Raw genomic sequence first — 20,866 nt, forward strand, 5'->3', positions numbered from 1 at the left:
TAATATCAGCGTGTGTAATTTCACAATATCAGTATTGTATTTTCAATGGGCTGCTTGGAAGCAATATTTGGAAAGCCACAAGATGTGGGATGCCATATGCAAGCTCAATATTACACCTGACCTGAAGATGGTCTTGAGGCTAAGATGTTAAAGCTGGCTGCTGGAGGACATGCGTGGGAGTGGGTTGGAGTTGGGGGAGAGGGGGGGGGGGGATAATGTAATAATTTCACCAAAAAAAAGAAGAAATGTCATGTTTCCTAAAATTGTGGATTGATAAGATCCATAAGCAAAATGCCAGCAAAGACTTTTCAATTAATTAAGAGTTTAAAGAATTTTCGACTGCTGTTTTTTGCACCATTGACTCTAAAATTGTCTGAACAGTAATGCAATTTGTCCTCTGGCTTTAGAACCATGCAGCAATTGGCGACAGGAAACAAAACCTGCACTGAAACGAAACCCGCCCGAGAAAGCGAAACCTAAGGGCTGCCTATACCTTCCAATTTGCGCTCGTCTTTCCTTATAAACCAGCGGTGTCCGTCTGTGTGACAGCGAGCAACAACTTCCCCATCGCCACCTTTACATCTATACGTTGGGAGGACAAAGGCGCAGATAATGAACTCCCTGAACCAGCAGTATGAGGAGAAGGTGCGTCCCTGCATCGACCTGATCGACTCCCTCCGCTCCCTGGGAGTGGAGAAGGACCTGGATCTGCCTGCCATAGCCGTGATAGGAGACCAGAGCTCCGGGAAGAGCTCGGTGCTGGAGGCGTTGTCAGGAGTGGCACTGCCGAGAGGAAGTGGTGAGTGATTAGAAGATGCTTCATTCTGTGTGGGTGAAAATAACAGGTTCAAGTGGCACAGCTAGGTGGGCTTTTAAATAGTTTTAGAGAAACAGCGGCTCTGATTGGACAAAATGGGATGGGAATGAAGAGATAAAATGAGGATGTGGGACATTTGGAACGGCATGTATTCTAAATTATGGTACACCCTTGCTGTATTTATTTCTTTATTTATTTACAGTTTTAAACAGAAGTAAAGGTATGCTTAGATAAACTTGGCCATTGGACATGCATGTTAGCAGTTTTACAATAGAATAGAATGGGATGGAAATACTTGTTATTGTCCCACATTAGGAACAATAAAGGTATTTTACGAACTCTAAATAGAAAAACAAAACAAAAAACAAGTCCGTACATTTGAAATACATTCCGTAGAAAATAAAGAACTAAATGTATTTTTTTTTTTTTAAATAGAAAGACTAACTTTGTTGCCAGAATGCTTATAAATAAATTACATACAGAACGTCTTTACGCATGATCCAGCTGCTCAACAGTGGGCAAAATGCATAAATAAAGACTGTAAAGGGCTCCTTTAGAGGGAAGAGAATGAATGATGGGTCTGAGCTAAAACCGCTGATGTTACAAGCTTATTGAAATAACCCTTAAAAGTGCGCACATTAATTGCATGTAACGTAATTTTTGCGCACCTGAATTCAAGCCAAGGCAGCACGCCCACCGAAGCGAAGCGCCACTGGTTCTGTATCGTTAAAAAGAAAAGAGCATGAAACACAGCTACTGACTCTACTATTGGTTTTAATTGAGACATTTTGGTGGAAGTGGAAAGACATTAAGCGTAGTGATAAGGCTGGCCGCTGATAAAAGCCCGTGGGTCACTGCGGTAAAGTGAGCCCTCACTTGATTTTGTTGGTCTCGCAAACACTAAGGATTACGGCACAGACGGCTGAGACTACTTTTCAAAATAAAAGCAGCATGTTAGCCGTGTACAGACCAAGTGTTTTTACACATTTACATCAGTTATATGACATGTTTTTTGTGCTTTATGTGTCATTTTTTTCTATTATTCTGGTCTGCTGGTGAAAATGGAAATATATACTTTGGTCACACTCTTTAGCCTCAAAAACTACTCAAACAACCTTTTTTTGTCAGGTGACTACTTTCACTTACAGATGTCAGATCATGATCTCCAGAAGTCAATCTACATCATTTGGGATTTAAAAATAAAGGCATTTAAATATCTCTACATTGACTCAATTTGACCTGTTTTGTTGTAAATGTTGCTACAAAATTGGATGTTTTCTGTGAATACTATTACACAAGCATGACAATAGAAAACCTCCTGATGTCGCTCAACAAGTGTCAGACAGTTCTGATGTGGAATTTCAAAATAAGAGCTACTTGATATCTGTATATATTAACTCATTTTGACCAAGGTTGCTGCCACTGCAGCAACTAAACCGTAGATAATCAATCGATCCTTCCACTTCAGCTTGATAGTAGAACAGCCCCAGATGTGGCTCAATTCAATTGAAAATTGAATTGAATTGAATTGAATTGAATTAAAAAATTTATTTTTTCGGGTAAGTTATCTTTTGTGGCAACCACTATTGTCGGGATTTGTCTTGATGAACCTAGACAGAGCACACACACACTCGCGGAGCTTATTTCTGAGAGTTTATTGAAATAAAGATGAGTAGCGGATGAGCAAACCAGAGAGGCTGTACTGGGGTGTAGATGGGAGCAGGAGCTGGATGACCAGAGAGAGTTCTTGAGATGTAGGGCTGCTGGAGCACAGGGGTAGCAGGCAGTCCAGTTAGCAGAGGCCTTACTTAAAGCAGAGTGGTAGCCTGAAATCCAGCAGCTAGCAGAGGCTTCACTTGAGACACAGAGGTGGCAGGAACTGAGACTGAAGGAGACTAATGTAGTGAGGCTGGCAGGTGGAGTGAGTTCTGACTAATTAAAGTCTAACAGGTATGACTGTTTGCTGAGGGAGTGGACGGTGAGCTGAGTGAGATGAGGAGGAACTGGAAAATAACCGGGAACAAAGTCAGACCAAAACTAAACCATGACAACTACTAATTTTGTTATTAAGAGTAACTGTATTGCACTACCCCTCCCCTGGACAGCCACCTTATCATGGTGGAGGGGTATGAGTGTCCCAATGATCCTAGGAGCTATGCTGTCAGGGGCTTAATGACCCTAGTAGGGTCACCCAGGCAGACAGGTCCTAGATGAGGGACCAGACAAAGAGCAGCCCAAAGACCCCTTATGATGAATGAAACAAATTATTTCAAAAAGCTCTTATTTTGAAATTGCACATCCACTGAAACTTGTTGAGCAACATCTGGGGGTGTTCTACCATCATGCTGAAGTGGAAGGATCGATTGATTATCTACGGTTTAGTTGCTAGAGCGACAGCAACTTTGTTAATAATTACTTAATATATACTGATTTTAAATGGCTCATATTTTGAAATGCCACATCAGAATTGGCTGAAACTTATTGAGCCACATCTGGGGGTGTTTTCCTGTCATGCTGAAGTGGTTGCATCGATTGATTATCTACGGTTTAGTCGCTAGAGCTACAGCAACTTTGTTAAAAATTACTTAATATATACTGATTTCAAGTGGCTCTTGTTTTTTCATTCTACATCACATTCAGATGTAAGTTGTTAAGCAATATTAGGAGGTTTTATATTGTCAAAACTGGTCAACTTCAGTCAATGTAAGGGTTTTTAAATGTTTTTATTTTTAAATCACAAATCATGTAGATGGACTTCTGGAGATCATCATCTGTCATCTGTAAGTGAAGGTAGTCACCTGGAAAAAAATAAGTTGTTTGAGGCTCAAGAGTGTGACCAAAGTATATATTTCCACTTTCACCAGCAGGCCAGAATAATGGAAAAAATGACACATGAAGCATGAATATAAATATATCATAAATGATGTAAATATGTGTGAAAAGACGTAGTCGATACACCGCGAACATACTGCTTTTATTTTGAAAAGTAGTCTCAGGCGTCTGTGCCGTAATCCTTAGTGTTTGCGAGACCAATAAAATCAAGTGAGAGCTCACTTTACCGCAGTCCTGGGTCCGAGGGAAGGGAGGGGAGAGGAGCAGACCAGTTAGAGCGTTGAGGCACAGAAACACAGCGCACGTAGTTAAAAAAAAAAAAAAGCAGAATTAATAAAAACGAAACTTATAAACAGACTAAGTGGCGTTTTAGACTGCATCTTACGGTTTGGATCACCGAGAACATTCATGTTTTTAAAAAACACAGTAAAGCCAGAATAACTTCTGGTTCAAAAGTAAAAACGAGCTGTAGTCCAATCAGAGATTTCTTAGGTCTCCCACTGGCATATACATCATATACGTAGACGCCCCATTGGACGCTGCCGGCCGCTAGGCTGACGTGCCTACAGGGCGGCCATCTTGGGTCAGACCACAGATCAGACAGCTGCTGTCAAAATGAATAGGAGGCAGCTCAGATCTCATTTTAATCATATGTTCACAATGCTCGTGACCTTTCAGACAGATTACACATATTTATTCAGAGCCAAAACTACTTGAATTAAAATCAAACTGGATGAAAAATGTACACGCACTTACATATTTTGCAGTTACATATTAATCTAATATACACACAAAATATACACACATAAATCTCTCTCTCTTTCTTCCAATATATATATATATTGGAATATATATATACATATATATATACATATATATATATATATATACACATACATACATACATAGACACCGATCTACAGACAACAGCACTGATCTACATAGGAGCAAAACTATATACAGACAAGTGAGAGCAAAGGTGTTTATAACAGCATTTAAAAATTATATAATACAAACTGCAATCTGGGAAAAAATAACATAAAACATAAAAATGAATAACGCATCTTAGAATCAAATACATTACAAAATATCTATCCAGTAATTTAGGACCATTTTGTTTGTTTTGTGAATGTGACCATTCTCTTGTTGCCGACTCATTATTTATCCAGGAATTGTCACGAGATGTCCTCTCGAGCTGAAGATGAAGAGAAGGAAAGAAGGTCAGGAGTGGTATGGAAAGATCAGCTACAGAGACAACGACAAGGAGGAGCTGGATGATCCTGCAACTGTGGAGGAAAAAATTCGAGAAGGTACAACACAGTTCACAAATTATTTGTTGAATGTGAGATGCTGAGATCTTATAGGCTTTACCGACGAGAACATCCACCTGTTGTCTCACTCTTCAGCACAGACAGAATTGGCTGGAGAGGGTTGTGGGATCAGTGACGAACTCATCACTCTGGAAATTGCCTCCCCGAATGTCCCGGACTTGACTCTGATCGACCTTCCTGGTATTGCCAGGGTAGCCGTGAAAGGACAACATGAGAGAATCGGTGATCAGGTCGGTCTCTTCTGTGTTTCCTCATCCGCAGTGTCTTTGCAGAAAGTTAGTCTAAAGACAAGGTGTTTAGATTGTTGGCAGTATATGGCTCCCGCATACATGCTAGATGCGTAATAATTAGCTGGGTTTCCATTGGTGCAGGCACGTCAAGACACTTGTCACGCCTTGTAGTCACCATTTAAGATATTCAATTTCTTTAAACTGGAAATTACAGATCAAGAAACTCATCGAGAAGTTCATTAAGAAGCAAGAAACCATCAGTCTGGTGGTGGTTCCATCGAATGTGGACATAGCGACCACAGAAGCTTTACAGATGGCTAAGCAGGTTGATCCATTTGGAGAGAGGACTTTGGGTAAAAAGAGATATTTTTGCAACATTTCTCAACAGCTCATTAAAAAAGCTACTTCAGCACTTAGGCACTCCCCTGTCGCTCAGGTGTCCTGACTAAGCCCGACTTGGTGGACAAAGGCACGGAGGAGACGGTGTTGAATACCGTCCACAATGAAGTCATCCCTCTGAAGAAGGGCTACATGATCGTCAAGTGCAGGGGCCAGAAGGAGATTTTAGAGAATCTTTCTCTTGCAGAGGCACTCGAGAGAGAGAACGCCTTCTTTAATGATCATGCATATTTCCAGTAAGTACATCCATTTTGAGAATTATACAAAGCAACATGAGGAAGGGCTGCAGGAAAATGTGTTGTTTACTTTTCTTGTACGTCCTGTAGGCCTCTGTTGTATGAAGGTCTGGCCACTGTCCCCAAACTAGCAGAGAAACTCACCCTTGAGCTGGTGAATCACATCCAGGTCACTATTTCTCCTTAGATAAGTATATACCTACCGTTGGACTACTTTACACATTTTAACCCTTAGTTTCACACAATCTTTTCTCCAGAGATCTCTGCCTAAACTGGAAGAGCAGATGGAAACTAAGCTGAAAGAGACTCAGGCAAAGTTGGATAAATTGGGCTTTGGACCACCATCTGATTCCACTGAGAGACTTGGTTTCCTTATCGATGTCAGTGTGTTGCCTGGCAGAGTTACTTACATGTTGGAAGTATGAAAGTGACAAAAACTGAGTTTTCCCATCCCGTTGTCTCATCGTAGAGGGTGACGGCATTCACACAGGATGCTATTTATCTTAGCAAAGGGGAGGACATAAGATGTGGATACAAGTCCAAGATGTTCTCCACACTCAGACAACAGTTTCAAGTTTGGAAAACAATTATTGACAATTCTGGAACCACATGTAAGTGAAGTTTTTCAAACTTCATTACAAGTTTTTCAAAGGTTTTTAAGATATAGTATGGCTAGTTTTAAGCCTTTTGTCTTGCTGTCGCTGATTTTACAGCTCCAGATAATACACGGTGACGTTTTATTCTAAACTTTCTTGCAGTCAACTGGAATATTCAGAAGGAGGTGGCCCTGTATGAACGCAAGTACCGCGGGAAAGAGTTGCCAGGCTTCATCAACTATAAGACGTTCGAGGCCATGGTGCAGGAGCAGATCAAACAGCTGGAAGAGCCTGCGGTCATAAAACTCAAGGAGGTGGCAGGTATGCCGTCTATTTGTGATGTTCCAGGTCATCAATGGAGATGCACAGAGGAATTGGCGCATCAGAACAATGGCGAGCCATGCTGTGAAAACAAAACAACAAAAAAACCAAGCTGAATGTTTCTCAGAAGCATTCGATGTAACTAATGCAAATGTAATGCAAATTACACTTTCCTATTTCAATTGAGAGGAGACATGTGATTAAGAGAACAGATGGTCTCTCCGCCACACACACACACACACACACACATCCTTGTTAAGTGGACTAGCGAGGACTGTGCACTGTCTCCCATAGACTTCGATTCATCTTCAAGACTATGGCCTAGCCCTGACCCTGACGCTAACCCTAAACTTTACAGGTTTATACCTACCTAAACCCAGCCTAATTGACACCAGAGTGTATATATATATATATATATATATATATATATATATATATATATATATATATATATATATATATATAGAGAGAGAGAGAGAGAGAGAGAGAGAGAGAGAGAGAGAGAGAGAGAGAGAGAGAGAGAACAAAGTTAAAACCCCATGAATGTGTAGCTTACACACAGTCTTTCACTCAGCTTAGTGAAAGACGGTTCAGTTTTAGGGACGTTTTATTACATTTTGACGTCTGAATTTATTACACTATGACAAAGTGCGGCAGTATTACGTAATGTGGCATTACACTGCTCTTTACACATGTGGCATACTATCATCTCTAATTCTCATACAGATAATTAATGGTTGGTCATGACAGCATGACAAAAAATATATGTTTGAGTGTTGGTTTTATCTTTTATATGACGGTTCTTAAAGAGGAATCAGAATTGGTCAACAAAATAAAATCGTGATCAACAGCTCTAAGCTCCACTAAAGTAGTAAAATGGAAATTGGCCAGGAGATTCTGAATTGTTCATCTCCAGCCATCGTCATACACAATGAGACCAACACTATAATGACGTTGGTCAGTTTTAATGACTGCTTCGTGACTGTTAAGATCTTGGCAAAACAGCTACAGTTTGTTCTATTGAGTTGAACAGTGAGTGTCGCCAGGTCCTGTCACTGGGAAGCATTTGACTCTCCAGTACATTAACACACTCCCCTTTACATGGAAAAGCACATGCATTCAAATAATCGAAGGTATTTTTAGTCCACAATACGTAAGATAAGACATAATGAAGTATTTGGATGCAGTATTTGCATAAATGATGTAAGAGCATCTGTTCATAGGCTGATATGTTATATTATCTGGTAGGACTGGCCAATAATTCAATAACAATATATATCGATAGACGTATATCGAAAAGGTCAGTAAAAAGTTCAACAGAATAACAGTTTTCCTTCCTTTTGCGTTCTACCTATGTAGGTTAATATTACTGTCATTTAAATCTTCCTAACCAATCACAAACACAGACCCAGGACCGCACATTCACCAAGCTCCGCCCCCTTCAAAGAGTTCAGAGAGCACACATTCTATTTTCTTTTTTAAAAACTTGTAGTTTTGTTAAAAAGTTGGTTGAATAAGGGATTGAGTTTGAATTCAGTGTTTGTGTGTTCTGTATCTAAATATAGGTCAGCATAAAATGGCCAGGGCTGAACTTAAATGATGTTTTTTGAATTTGTTTATAATTATCGATAACGATCAATATCATTTCTATTTTATCTCCGTCCGTCCGTCCGTCGTCTTCCGCTTATCCGGGGTCGGGTCGCGGGGGTAGCAGCTTTAGTAGGGAGGCCCAGACGTCCCTCTCCCCAGCCACTTGGGCCAGCTCCTCAGGAGGAACCCCAAGGCGTTCCCAGGCCAGCCGGGAGACATAGTCCCTCCAGCGTGTCCTGGGTCTTCCCCTGGGCCTCCTCCCGGTGGGACGTGCCCGGAACACCTCTCCAGGGAGGCGTCCAGGAGGCATCCTGACCAGATGCCCGAGCCACCTCAACTGGCTCCTCTCGACGTGGAGGAGCAGCGGCTCTACTCTGAGTCCTCCCCGGATGACTGAGCTCCTCACCCTATCTCTAAGGGAGAGCCCAGACACACTACGGAGAAAACTCATTTCAGCCGCTTGTATCCGGGATCTCGTTCTTTCGGTCACGACCCAAAGCTCGTGACCATAGATGAGGGTAGGAACGTAGATCGACCGGTAAATCGAGAGCTTCGCCTTTTGGCTCAGCTCTCTCTTCACCACAACGGATCGGTACAGCGCCCGCTTCACAGCAGACGCTGCACCAATCCGCCTGTCGATCTCCCGCTCCATCTTCCCCTCATTCGTGAACAAGACCCCAAGATACTTGAACTCCTCCACTAGGGGCAGGACATCCTCCCCAACCCGGAGAAGGCACTCTACCCTTTTCCGGTTCAAGACCATGGTCTCGGATTTGGAGGCACTGATTTTCATCCCGGCCGCTTCGCACTCGGCTGCGAACCGCTCCAGTGAGAGCTGTAGATCACGCCCTGATGAAGCCAATAGGACCACGTCATCCGCGAATAGCAGAGACGCAATCCTAAGGCCACCAAAGCGGATCCCCTCAACACCTTGGCTGCGCCTAGAAATTCTGTCCATAAAAGTTATGAACAGAATCGGTGACAAAGGGCAGCCTTGGCGGAGTCCAACTCTCACCGGAAACGAGTCCGACTTACTGCCGGCAATGCGGACCAGACTCTGACACCGGTCGTACAGAGACCTGACAGCCCTTATTAAAGGGTCCGGTACTCCATACTCCCGGAGTACCCCCCACAGGATCCCCCGGGGGACACGGTCGAATGCCTTCTCCAGATCCACAAAACACATGTAGACTGGTTGGGCAAACTCCCATGCCCCCTCAAGAATCCTGCTGAGGGTATAGAGCTGGTCCAGTGTTCCACGGCCAGGACGAAAACCACACTGCTCTTCCTGAATCCGAGATTCGACTATCCGACGGACCCTCCTTTCCAGAACCCCTGAATAGACCTTACCAGGGAGGCTTAAGAGTGTGATTCCTCTGTAGTTGGAACACACCCTCCGGTCCCCCTTTTTAAATAGGGGGACCACCACCCCAGTCTGCCAATCCAGGGGAACTGCCCCCGATGTCCACGCAATGTTGCAGAGCCGCGTTAACCAACACAGCCCCACAACATCCAGAGCCTTAAGGTACTCAGGGCGAATCTCATCCACCCCCGGAGCCTTGCCACCGAGGAGCTTTTTAACAACCTCGGCAACCTCAGCACCAGAGATGGGAGAACCCGACCCAGAGTCCTCAGGCTCTGCTTCCTCAGTGGAAGACGTGTTGGTGGGATTAAGGAGGTCTTCGAAGTATTCCGCCCACCGACGCACGACGTCCCGAGTCGAGGTCAGCAGCACACCACCCCCACTGTAAACAGTGTTGGTACTGCACTGCTTCCCCCTCCTGAGACGCCGGATGGTGGACCAGAATCGCTTCGAAGCCGTACGGAAGTCTTTCTCCATGGCCTCTCCGAACTCTTCCCACGCCCGAGTTTTTGCCTCGGCGACCAGCCGAGCCGCCTGCCGCTTCGACTGCCGGTACACATCAGCTGCTTCCGGAGTCCCACAGGCCAAAAAAAGCCCGATAGGACTCCTTCTTCAGCTTGACGGCTTCCCTCACCGCTGGTGTCCACCAGCGGGTTCGAGGGTTGCCGCCACGACATGCACCGACAACCTTGCGGCCACAGCTCCGACTAGCCGCCTCAGCAATAGAGGCGTGGAACATGGTCCATTCAGACTCAATGTCCCCCGCCTCCCTCGGGACGTGTTTAAAGTTCTCCCGGAGGTGGGAGTTAAAGCTCCGCCTCACAGGGGACTCCGCCAGATGTTCCCAGCAAACCCTCACAGTGCGTTTGGGCCTGCCCGGTCGGACCGGCTTCCTCCCCCGCCATCGGAGCCAACTCACCACCAGGTAGTGGTCGGTGGAGAGCTCCGCCCCTCTCTTCACCCGAGTGTCCAAGACATGCGGCCGCAGGTCAGATGAAACGACAACAAAGTCGATCATTGAACTGCGACCTAGGGTGTCCTGGTGCCAAGAGCACATATGGACACCCTTATGCTTGAACATGGTGTTTGTGATGGACAATCCATGACGAGCACAGAAGTCCAACAACAAAACACCACTCGAGTTCAGATCAGGTGGGCCATTCCTCCCAACCACGCCCCTCCAGGTCCCACTGTCATTGCCCACGTGAGCGTTGAAGTCCCCCAGCAAAACGAGGGAGTCCCCAGGAGGGGCACTCTCCAGTACCCCTTCCAAGGACTCCAAAAAGGGTGGGTAATCTGAACTGCTGTTTGGCGCATAAGCGCAAACAACAGTCAGAACCCGTCCCCCCACACGGATGCGGAGGGAGGCCACCCTCTCGTTCACCGGGGAAAACCCCAACGTGCAGGCACCGAGATGGGGGGCAACAAGTATGCCAACCCCAGCTCGGCGCCTCTCACCATGGGCAACTCCAGAGTGGAAGAATGTCCAGCCCCTCTCAAGGAGACTGGTTCCGGAGCCAGAGCGGCGCGTCGAGGTGAGTCCGACTATCTCTAGTCGGAACCTCTCAACCTCGCGCACAAGCTCAGGCTCCTTCCCCACCAGAGAGGTGACATTCCACGTCCCAAGAGCCAGCTTCTGCAGCCGAGGATCGGAACGCCAAGGTCCCCGCCCTCCACTGCTACCCGTTACACATTGCACCCGACCCCTTTGGCCCCTCCGACAGTTGGTGAGCCCATCGGAAGGGGGACCCATGTCGCCTCTTCGGGCTGAGCCCGGCCGGGCTCCATGGGCAAAAGCCCGGCCACCAGACGCTCGCCAACGTGCCCCACCTCCAGGCCTGGCTCCAGAGTGGGGCCCCGGTGACCCGCGTCCGGGCGAGGGAACACGAGGTCCAATAATTGTATTCATCATAAGAGGCATTTTGGGCTGCACTTTGTCTGGTCCCTCACCTAGGACCTGTCTGCCTTGGGTGACCCTACTAGGGGCTTAAAGCCCCTGACAGCATAGCTCCTAGGATCATTGGGACACTCAAACCCCTCCACCACGGTAAGGTGGCAGCCCAGGGAGGGGTTCTATTTTATCTATATGCTTTTTTTCTATATCATTTAGTCCTATTATCTGGTACAATCTGCGAGAAACGTACATCAATAGCTCTGTCTCAAACAAGGCAACAACGTGTCTGTACTATTTGTGAATTATTAACAAGTATGGCGTATAAAGCATGCTCGCGAATAAGCTTATATGAGGTCTTAAAATGTTATATTGTTAACCTTAGGCCCTTAGAAATACCTAACAACACTCACATTTTCATCCTAAATTATAGTTTGTTAACTTTTACATTTATTTAATCATTTATTGTTTCATCTCCCTGCCATGATTTGAGGCAAACTTCTCGCTCACATGCATGCTGGAAAACTATCAAGAGACAGTGATCAAAGTTTTACAGGTTTATTGAAGTACAAGGGAATGGTGTGTCACAGAAAAAAGACGAAAGACAAGCTGAACGGATAAATGAGTGAAAATCTTGGCAAGTAAAATTAGAGCGTCCATCTCCCTGGTCTGTTGTAGAATGACTGGATCCAGGTGAGCTCGGCCTCAGTATTGAGTATTGTTGGACCGTTTGACGACAGGCAGGTTAGGTTTGAAAGTTTCAATAGAGAGGAATTTGATGTTTCTGGTCTTGGAAAGAAGCTGTACGTGAGATTATAACTCCGGGAGATTTGAACAGCCAATTCAGGAAGTTTCACTCAGCAAAGGATTGAGGCGATAACTCAAGAGGTAACCTTGGGAAGACGGAGAGAAAGCGAGGTTAGCATAAAGTCAGGTAATCACTAGGAGGTCAACACAATAAATACTATAGAGGGCAACAGGTACCCCATAGGTTGACACTCCCAGCTCCCAGCCAGTTCCCCTTTAAATTGCACCAGATGAGCTTGATTAAAAGTAAGCGTGGAGGAGCACAGCGTTCTAACCCCGCCCTCCAGGGAAACCTGCAGTTTAGAGGGAGAAAAAAACTCCACACAAACATGGCACCACCCAGATCCCTGACACTTCATTTAACAGTTTTTGTTCTTTGAGAAATGCACCTGAGGCATTCCTTTGTACCATGAATTGTAGTCTCAGTGGGGTAATTCTGACGTTACTATGCTGTGACAAGCCTACAAGCCCCATGATGCAGAGCAACAAGCAATTATCCAACAATCAGCTTTCATGTGAAGGATTCTGCTCTTAACACTGGCTTAGTGTGTTTAGCACGTTGTTGCTACCAGCTCTTTCATCGTAAGAAAAGTGTTTACAGTATAGCGAGATGGACTTGTATTTCAAGTATTTCAGTAGTTGGCTAAAACCTCTTGTCATTAATGTTGACTAAGCCTACTGTCTACAGAAGTTGTTTAAGTTAAAATGACTCAAGTCACATGACTTTATATGTTTTTTTATTCTTTTTTAAAATTCATTGAAAAGTCTGTAATTTAACTTACAAAGCTAGCAGAAACTCAGATATAAACACATTTTTCAAATTGGTATTGTTGTAATGGTCTGATTTAGTGCACATCATTTATCTGATATTACAGTTTTTATAGATTGCTTTGACCTGTTTGAAGAAACTGGCAACCTCTCAATTTTCTTCATCACCATCTCAGCAGAGCAAAAGACACCGCCTGCAAATGAGTTAACCCATTTTCATTGGTTTAACACATTTTCCCCACCATTTTGCAAAACAGTTAACACAGATGTCATTCATGCAGTCCAAACTCCATTGCTTTAGCTGTGGTAGCAAAACAGAAACCATATGTTCCAAGCTCTTAGAAACTTCTTGATCAGAATTAAATCACTGGAGCACCTGATTGACACCTCTTTACACAATTTTTCAATTTGCAATCAGTTTGCAGGCTTTACGTAAAAGGTGCCATGTTGTGTGTTGCTCTTTGCAAGCTTAGATGGTCTAAGGCAGATCAGAGTCAGAGTAAGAGGTAGATGGGTCAGGGGAAGAAGATTATGAGGAAGAGGAATCCATGTGTGAGGTGGAGGTCTAGCTGGAAGGGCTGAAGTTACAGATGACATTTGGGCAACTATGATTGATCATGTGGTAAATCATGGCCTTTCACTTAGAAAAAGTCCAAACTTTTCTCAATAGAAACAAGGTTGCATCCATTGTAAGAGTTTTTCAACGGGACAGCAGGTATTGCTGCTATACAGTATATACATCACTATCTATTCCTATAGAGGAATTCTTCAGTGCATGGAGATGGAAGGTATATGATCACTGCCCCTATGAGCAGATGCCCTTGCTCAATGCAATGACTGCTGCTGCCCATGATGTAGATGCAGAGGCATGTCAAGGATGGATCAGGCATGCAAGAAGATTTTTCCCAAGGTGCATCACAAGGGAAAATATTGAATGTGACGTAGATGAGGCCATGTGGCCTATTCGTCAGGACAGAATGGACTAGAAGGAACAAACAGCTCTAGTATTTTCTGTTGGAATCTGTAATTTTTTTGAATATTTCATTTGTTTATCTGGAAAAAAAGAATGAAGAATCAATAAAATTTGCATCACAACATATTTGCTTCTGGATCCATTTTTTGCAAAAAGGCAAATTTGATTACAAATGACACTGACATGTAAGCTGCGTACAGTCTTTGGATACAATGAACCAGCAATGGTACACTGATTCACATTGAGTGTGGTGTTTTGTATTTTGTTGCCCCTTGTGTTACGAATGATTGGAAGGGCTCAAACATTTGTGTGCAAGTTGTGTTGTTTGAGGGTAAAATGTGCTTTTGGATCATATGTTAAATGTTTTGGCAGAGTTGGAGCCTTTAGCAAACAAAATGTTTAATTTTGACCATTGGTGCCACTGTTTAGGCCTCTGCGTTAAAGGTTTTGAAAAATGTGGGTTTTGAGTTGACTGCTGCGTCAAAGCAACCAATAAAAACTGTATTAATAATCTAAAACTTATTGTTTGTTATTCTTTTATGTTTGTGTATCGCTAGAACTTGTGAAGAAGGAGCTACTTGGACTGGCCCACAGGAGCTTGGTTGGCCTGCCTAACCTGATCAGAACAGCTAAGGTATTGTCATACATCGTGATTTTTTTTTGTGTGTTGTAGATCAAAGTTCAGAGTACCTTCAGACATTATTGCAAATAAACAATTTTATTTGATAGATTAAAGCGGCACTAAGTAATTTCAGGTAGTGCTCCCCCTACAGGACCTTTTGAAACTAGCACTGTCTTAAATACAGGCTGCCCTCCGCTGCTACAGCTCACTGTCACTCTCAAAACAGCTGGAGAGAAAGATAGAGAGAGGAATGTCTGTATACAGATGGATAGTTTAGGCCTGCCCACGTGCAGCAGCGTGACCATTACTCTGAATAGGTCTTGCTTATTTTGCAGCCTAAATAAGTGACTTCACGGTCAAAAACAAGCCCAATAATCAACAACCTGCTACTCACAAAATTTACAAGATATAACAGACTCCCCCATCGTCTCATAAACACTTAGATTACCATCACAGGGACTTCGAAGATGATACATTAAGGTAAAAATGTTACTTGTTACTTGTGTTGCTTTAAGTTCATTTAAAAAAGCTGGTATAATGGTAAAGCAGTAAATAAATCACAAGCAATCCAGACACCTCTGCATAGTTCTTCTCTTGTTTCTAGGGTCACCAGATGCCACATTTACAATTCATTTATGTATTTTTGCTTATTAAGGTACCTGTCCACACCCTCCCAAAATTGGACCTCTTTTTGCTTTGATTAAAACATGCATTTGCTATGTAATCATTTCAATAAACACCTGCGATGGCACATTTATTTCCATCCAGAGATGCATTAATTTTTTTTGCGAAGATTTTGTAGAGACAATGGATGTGTTCCGTGGTTGGCTTTGTTAACCACGAAATAACAATGACTCATTTAAATACACATAACCATTTATGAGGTGCTTTGCATTGACCATTTATGGCTGCATCTGGGCATGTAGAAGGCAAAACATGAGGTGGAACCCGGTACGCAAACGTTCAGATGCAGCTGTGATTTATAAAGCAAAGTTGCTTGCTGGCGTGCATGTGCATGGTTTTATAGATCAGGGTCTTTTTGGCGTACGCCAATTTATACATCCTATAAATTATGTTTTATAAATGAGACATCAGGTCATTCAGTATATTTAGTCAGCTGATCTCATCCTTTGGGAACAGAATGTAGCTGAACCTAAGACCTGACCAACTCTACAAACCCCAGCCCATAACACTCCCCCCACAGGCTGCAGATTAGGCACTAGGCATGATGGGTGCATCTCTTCATGTGCATCTCTTTATAATCTGATGCGCCCATACCTCTGGAACAAGGTAAATCTGGACTCATCAGACCACATGGCCTTCTTCAAGTCTTTCGGAGCTCAATCATCATGCTCCCTAGAAAACGAATGTATTTTTTTTCTGACTGGCCTCACTGATCACTGGGTTTTTTAAGACTACACAGTTGGTTATAGTCCCAGTCCGTTGAGTTACCTTCTCACTGTATGTGTGTGTGGAAATGCTGTTACCTTCGGTAACGAAGATAGCAAGAGTTTCATTTCACCAAATGCTTAAGCCATTGCCACTCGCGATACTTTTTCCAACTACTTTTCCTTAATAAAAAAAACAAAGTAGTGTTTACTACTTGGCTTGGCCCCATTCTTTCTTTGTGTATTTCTGAAAAGAACCACCAGCCATTATGCTCTAGGCTTTAACGATTTTATCCACCTGCACGTTCCTCGGGTTGGTACAGAGATAGTAGAGCAAGCTTTTAGTTACTCTGCCCCTTGTGCTAGAAAAACTGAATTAAAAATGTCTGAACTTGTCTCATTTAAAACTTTCAGTTCTTTCCGATGTAAAAGGAAAAAGGCACCCCCAAATCAGTGCCAGTGATGTTACAGTGAAAACCTTTACCTTTTGGTCAATTTCAAACTGTATTTGTTATTATATTGTAGACAGTTATTGCACTTTATCTTCTTTTACTGTCCAAAACTGTACTGCTTTTTAAAATTACTGCTTATAATAGATTTACACTTTACATGTAAATTACCGGTACCGTTTTATTTTAAGTGTTTCTGCAGCGGCTGCTCTTGTACCTTTGTAAAAAGAGACCCTGGTCTCAGTGGGTTTTAGCTGATTATAAAATGGTAAATAAAATACAAAAATTTGTTTAAAAAGGAAAAGGACAGTATCAAGGGAGGCGTACTCTAGTAACAGTAACTGCCTCATATAGACCTAATAAACAACATAATTCTTATATAAATATAAGAAAATTTGTCATTTGTAAAGTTGAAAATGGAGAATGGGGCCACATAAAAAGTTTTTTTGTTTATTTGTTTTGTTTTTGTTCCTGTTGCTATGTACAAAACAGTTTACTGTGCCTTTTGTTTCCACTTTGAACAGGGACGGGTTACTTTAGGTGTGGTTATGTAATTAACTTTACATTACTTTTAAAGATGCAGGGTGGGGGCGATATGGGGATTAGTTCTATTATTGACTACCAGTAGCAGTTGGAGTTCCCTTTGTGTTTTTCCCACGCCTCAAGTTGAATGAAGTTTGACAGCAATTTGCATTGAATGCAATATTTTTTAGCACTGTAAATTCTCCACGTGGTTGTTCAGAGGTACCAAATAAGTCAGAATAGTTTTGTTTTACCATATCGATAAGTGAACCACATGTCAACAGAAAAACCTTTCATGTGTTTCAGATGAAGATCGAAGCCATCAGTAACGACAAGGAAGCCTTGGCAGAGTCCATGCTGCGGACCCAGTTTAGGATGGAGCTGATCGTTTACACTCAGGACTGCAGATACAGCAAGAAGTTGGGGAAGAGGAAGAGAGAAGATGGCGCCGTTAATTGTGATGCTGGAGCCAACCTGAAGGAGATGATGAGACACCTGAAATCCTATTACCAAGTAAGGTTTACGTAAGACTGCAGCTCCTTTAATGGGTAATCAAACCATAATACACTGTTGAAACCAGACGTTGACACACGCTGCATAGACCAACTATTAGACCTTTTCTCATTGTCTGACATTAAATCACGCTGAACGTTTCCTGTTTAGGTCAGTTAGGGTTACCCGGATTATTTCTATTTGCTAAATGCCAGATTAAAGAGGAAAAACAAACCTTTTTTAGAATTCAAAAGTTGCCATCGTCATTTCCTGTGTGGTAGAGCAGTCATTTAAACTGTATGACTTGAGTCAAATGTTCTGGGTATCCTACCACAGAGATCTAACACTAGTTTGCTGAAATGTTGACCCGCTCCTCCTGACAGAACTGCGTCAGGTTTGTGAGCAACCTTGCTCACACAAATTGTTCTGGGGTCGATCTACACTTTTCACACAAAAACACGTCAGGCTTCTAGAAATCCTACACAAGGGTAAACCAGCCTTGTGGAGGCTCACAATTCTCTTCCTGACATCTTGATTGCCGTCTATCGATTTTTCTATGATGTCACAAAAGGAAGAGACAGCTTTAAGGCGTGGCTTTAAAGTAAACCCACAGGTGGGACTCATTATAACTTAACTGTAACTAAATGAACCAATCAGAAATCAGTGTGATTGTAGTTTGAGCTTTCTCAAATTATTTAAAGACACAGTCTTCTAAGTGTATGTATACTAGTGAGTTTGAAGAATGTACTCCCCCATTATTCTGGCAGTTAGGAAATGTGCCTATTTTAAGTAATCTAAACTTAAATAATCAGGAAAAGCTTAGTCTGATTTAATGTCAGACAATGAGAAAAAAAATGGTTGTGTGTCTTTTTTTTATACGGTACATGTAAATATCTGGTTTAACTGCATGATTGGACAATGTGTCAAAAGTAGAAGCAGCTTAAAAAAACTAGCTGGGTGGTGGCTAGAAGATGACAGAGATGAGAGGAAAGTAATCAGTTCAAACAGTCCAAGAAAATATAACCAAACCCAAATCGTGACAGCCATGGAGTAGTTGTGATCATAAAACTCTTTACCATTCCAAAGAGGAGCAGATGCAAGGTCAAGCTCCCAGACCAAGAAGCAGGATGCAACACTGACTCCTAGAATAAACCGCTGCTTGTTTCTCTGTATGCCACAGATTGCTGGTCAGCGTCTGGCCGACCAGATCCCCCTGGTGATCCAGTACCAGATGCTACAGGAGTCTGCCATCCAGCTGCAGAGAGACATGCTGCAGATGCTTCAAGACAAGGAGAAAATGGAGCTGCTGCTGCAAGAGGACGGAGGCATAAAAGACCACAGGATCCACCTGCACGGCTCCATCAAACGCCTCTCCAAGGCCCGCATTCTGCTGAGTGAATTCAGCATGAACATATATGACTTCAACTCCACACAGGTTTAGCGTGTTGCATGAAATCAGAAGTTTCACTTGATGGATTTTTAGGAAAAGTCTGTCTACAAAAAGTAATCTGAAAAAGCTTGTTCATTTAAGATGTCTTCTATATAGAGTTAAGTTTTTTTCATTATTTTTATTTAACAGAATGTTGCTAGCCATATTTCTAGGTGTTTTTTTTTCTCAGTAAGCCTGTGTGTCAAATAGTGCTTTATTCTCGTAAAAGTGGGGATTGTTTTCAATGCATCTCCTACTTTTTATTTTCTTGTATTTTCTGTTTAACCACTTATATTTGCCTTTTGTTGCAATGAATGCATAACATTTAATAAAGCAAAGGAAGGAGGGCTGAAATCTTACACGTGTCATTCATTTTTTTCTATACCACTTCAGGATTTTAATCTATTCCTTCAGGAGCTTGCAGACTCACTGTCCCAGCGTGGTCTCCTGACGTTTTGCAGTTAATTTTGTGGTTAATTCTGAATTGTAAAAAGGTCCTTCCCTTCATGAGACAGTACAAAATATTTTTACAAATAAAAAAGAGAAATATCAAACAGAAACTTTTAAAAATGTCTATTCCATGTTTACACATGGAATTGTGAAAGGTACATAATAAAACATAAACCATTGAACGAATGCAGTCATAATGTCAAAATGTATAGTCAAAAACAGTCAAAAACAGGTGTATATATATATATATATATATATATATATATATATATATATATATATATATATATATATATATATATATATATATATATATATATATATATAAAAACACCTATTGTCATTCCCACAATCAAGCTCATTAAGTACTACCATTTTCAGGGGGGTTCTGATTAATCAAGGACATCTGTTACGACCAGGGAGTCCTATGAAGGACATGCTGATGAAATTACTAGACCAATGGGACAGCGATAGAGCAACTCTTTGTTAAACCTACTTGTACATCAGATGTTTGTTAAAATTATTATTTATTTTTTTTAATCTGAGCATGGTGAACATCAGATACCACTAAGGTTTGTCTCTTGCTCACACTTAATAAATGCCTAATAAACACACAAGAATGAATTAAAGTGTTTACAGATTAATTAGTTAATAATGTATCTATAAACCATTAGTTGGCCTTATTGTAAAATGGTACCCACTTTTTATACAACTTAAAATGGGCATACTGTAGTGGAACATATACTTAAAATTATCTTTCTGTATTCATTCTTTTTAGTCCATTAATGAATTAAGCCATACGAACAAGCCAGGAATGGCATTAAAATGAAATGCTGGTACCAGATATTGGCAAAGCTAATATAAACAAATTAACTCCAAAGGAGTGGATGACAGTTACACAGGAACAAGCGTTACTTCCTTACTCATTATGTGTTTATATTCACCACTGAAGTCCTGTTGTGTTCACTAAAGGAAAATATATAGAAGTGTGTGTGTTCTACACAGAGGAAAGAGCTAGTGAGAAAGAAATCCTCAGAAATGAAAATAAGATGTTTTCCCTACTGCTGCTGTTTAAGCTACACAGCCTTATTGGGTTTTGATGTCAGGGTTGGTGAGAAACCTCTGACTCCACTCCAAATTCCGACTTCTAGCGACATTTTATTGATTTTTTTCAAGGGTAAAACCTGAAAATTTTAACTTGTAACAATTTCTTTCTTTTCTTTTCTATGACACAGCCAGCAAAGGACAACAATTGAGGTCCTCCTACTACTTTTTATTTTATTTTATTTATTTGTTTATTTATTTTTGCTGGTATTACGATAAGTATTTTTTCCACTTTTTTGTTATTTTCCAACATAAA

General features: G+C 42.1%; 2 protein-coding genes across 2 annotated transcripts in view; both read left to right on the forward strand.

The window, feature by feature from the left end:
* The first annotated feature begins 580 nt into the window (after positions 1-580).
* The window catches only part of LOC105926017 (interferon-induced GTP-binding protein Mx), a 37,772-nt gene continuing 17,486 nt past the window's right edge, over positions 581-20,866 (forward strand). Inside the window, exon 1 of the mRNA XM_036151855.1 lies at positions 581-639. Within this exon, the coding sequence (XP_036007748.1) occupies positions 613-639 (27 nt within the window). The 5' untranslated portion in view covers positions 581-612. The remainder of the gene's footprint in view (positions 640-20,866) is intronic.
* LOC105926032 (interferon-induced GTP-binding protein Mx) lies at positions 602-19,415 on the forward strand. Its single transcript, XM_012862187.3, has 12 exons — positions 602-799; positions 4,819-4,959; positions 5,056-5,210; positions 5,425-5,563; positions 5,647-5,845; positions 5,936-6,014; positions 6,103-6,225; positions 6,315-6,456; positions 6,604-6,762; positions 14,712-14,788; positions 17,442-17,648; positions 18,808-19,415. The coding sequence occupies exons 1-12, from the start codon at positions 613-615 to the stop codon at positions 19,066-19,068; spliced, it is 1,869 nt and encodes a 622-aa protein (XP_012717641.2). The 5' UTR covers positions 602-612; the 3' UTR covers positions 19,069-19,415.

The sequence above is a fragment of the Fundulus heteroclitus genome, chromosome 20 (assembly GCF_011125445.2).
Source record: "Fundulus heteroclitus isolate FHET01 chromosome 20, MU-UCD_Fhet_4.1, whole genome shotgun sequence".
NCBI lineage: Eukaryota > Metazoa > Chordata > Actinopteri > Cyprinodontiformes > Fundulidae > Fundulus > Fundulus heteroclitus.

Excerpts from the sequence above, each read along its gene's own strand:
- LOC105926032 (XM_012862187.3), top strand. The coding sequence starts at position 613 with ATGAACTCCCTGAACCAGCAGTATGAGGAGAAGGTGCGTCCCTGCATC. Across the intron at positions 800-4,818 it reads GGCACTGCCGAGAGGAAGTG|GAATTGTCACGAGATGTCCT; the intron begins GTGAGTGATTAG and ends TTATTTATCCAG. Across the intron at positions 6,015-6,102 it reads AGCTGGTGAATCACATCCAG|AGATCTCTGCCTAAACTGGA; the intron begins GTCACTATTTCT and ends TCTTTTCTCCAG.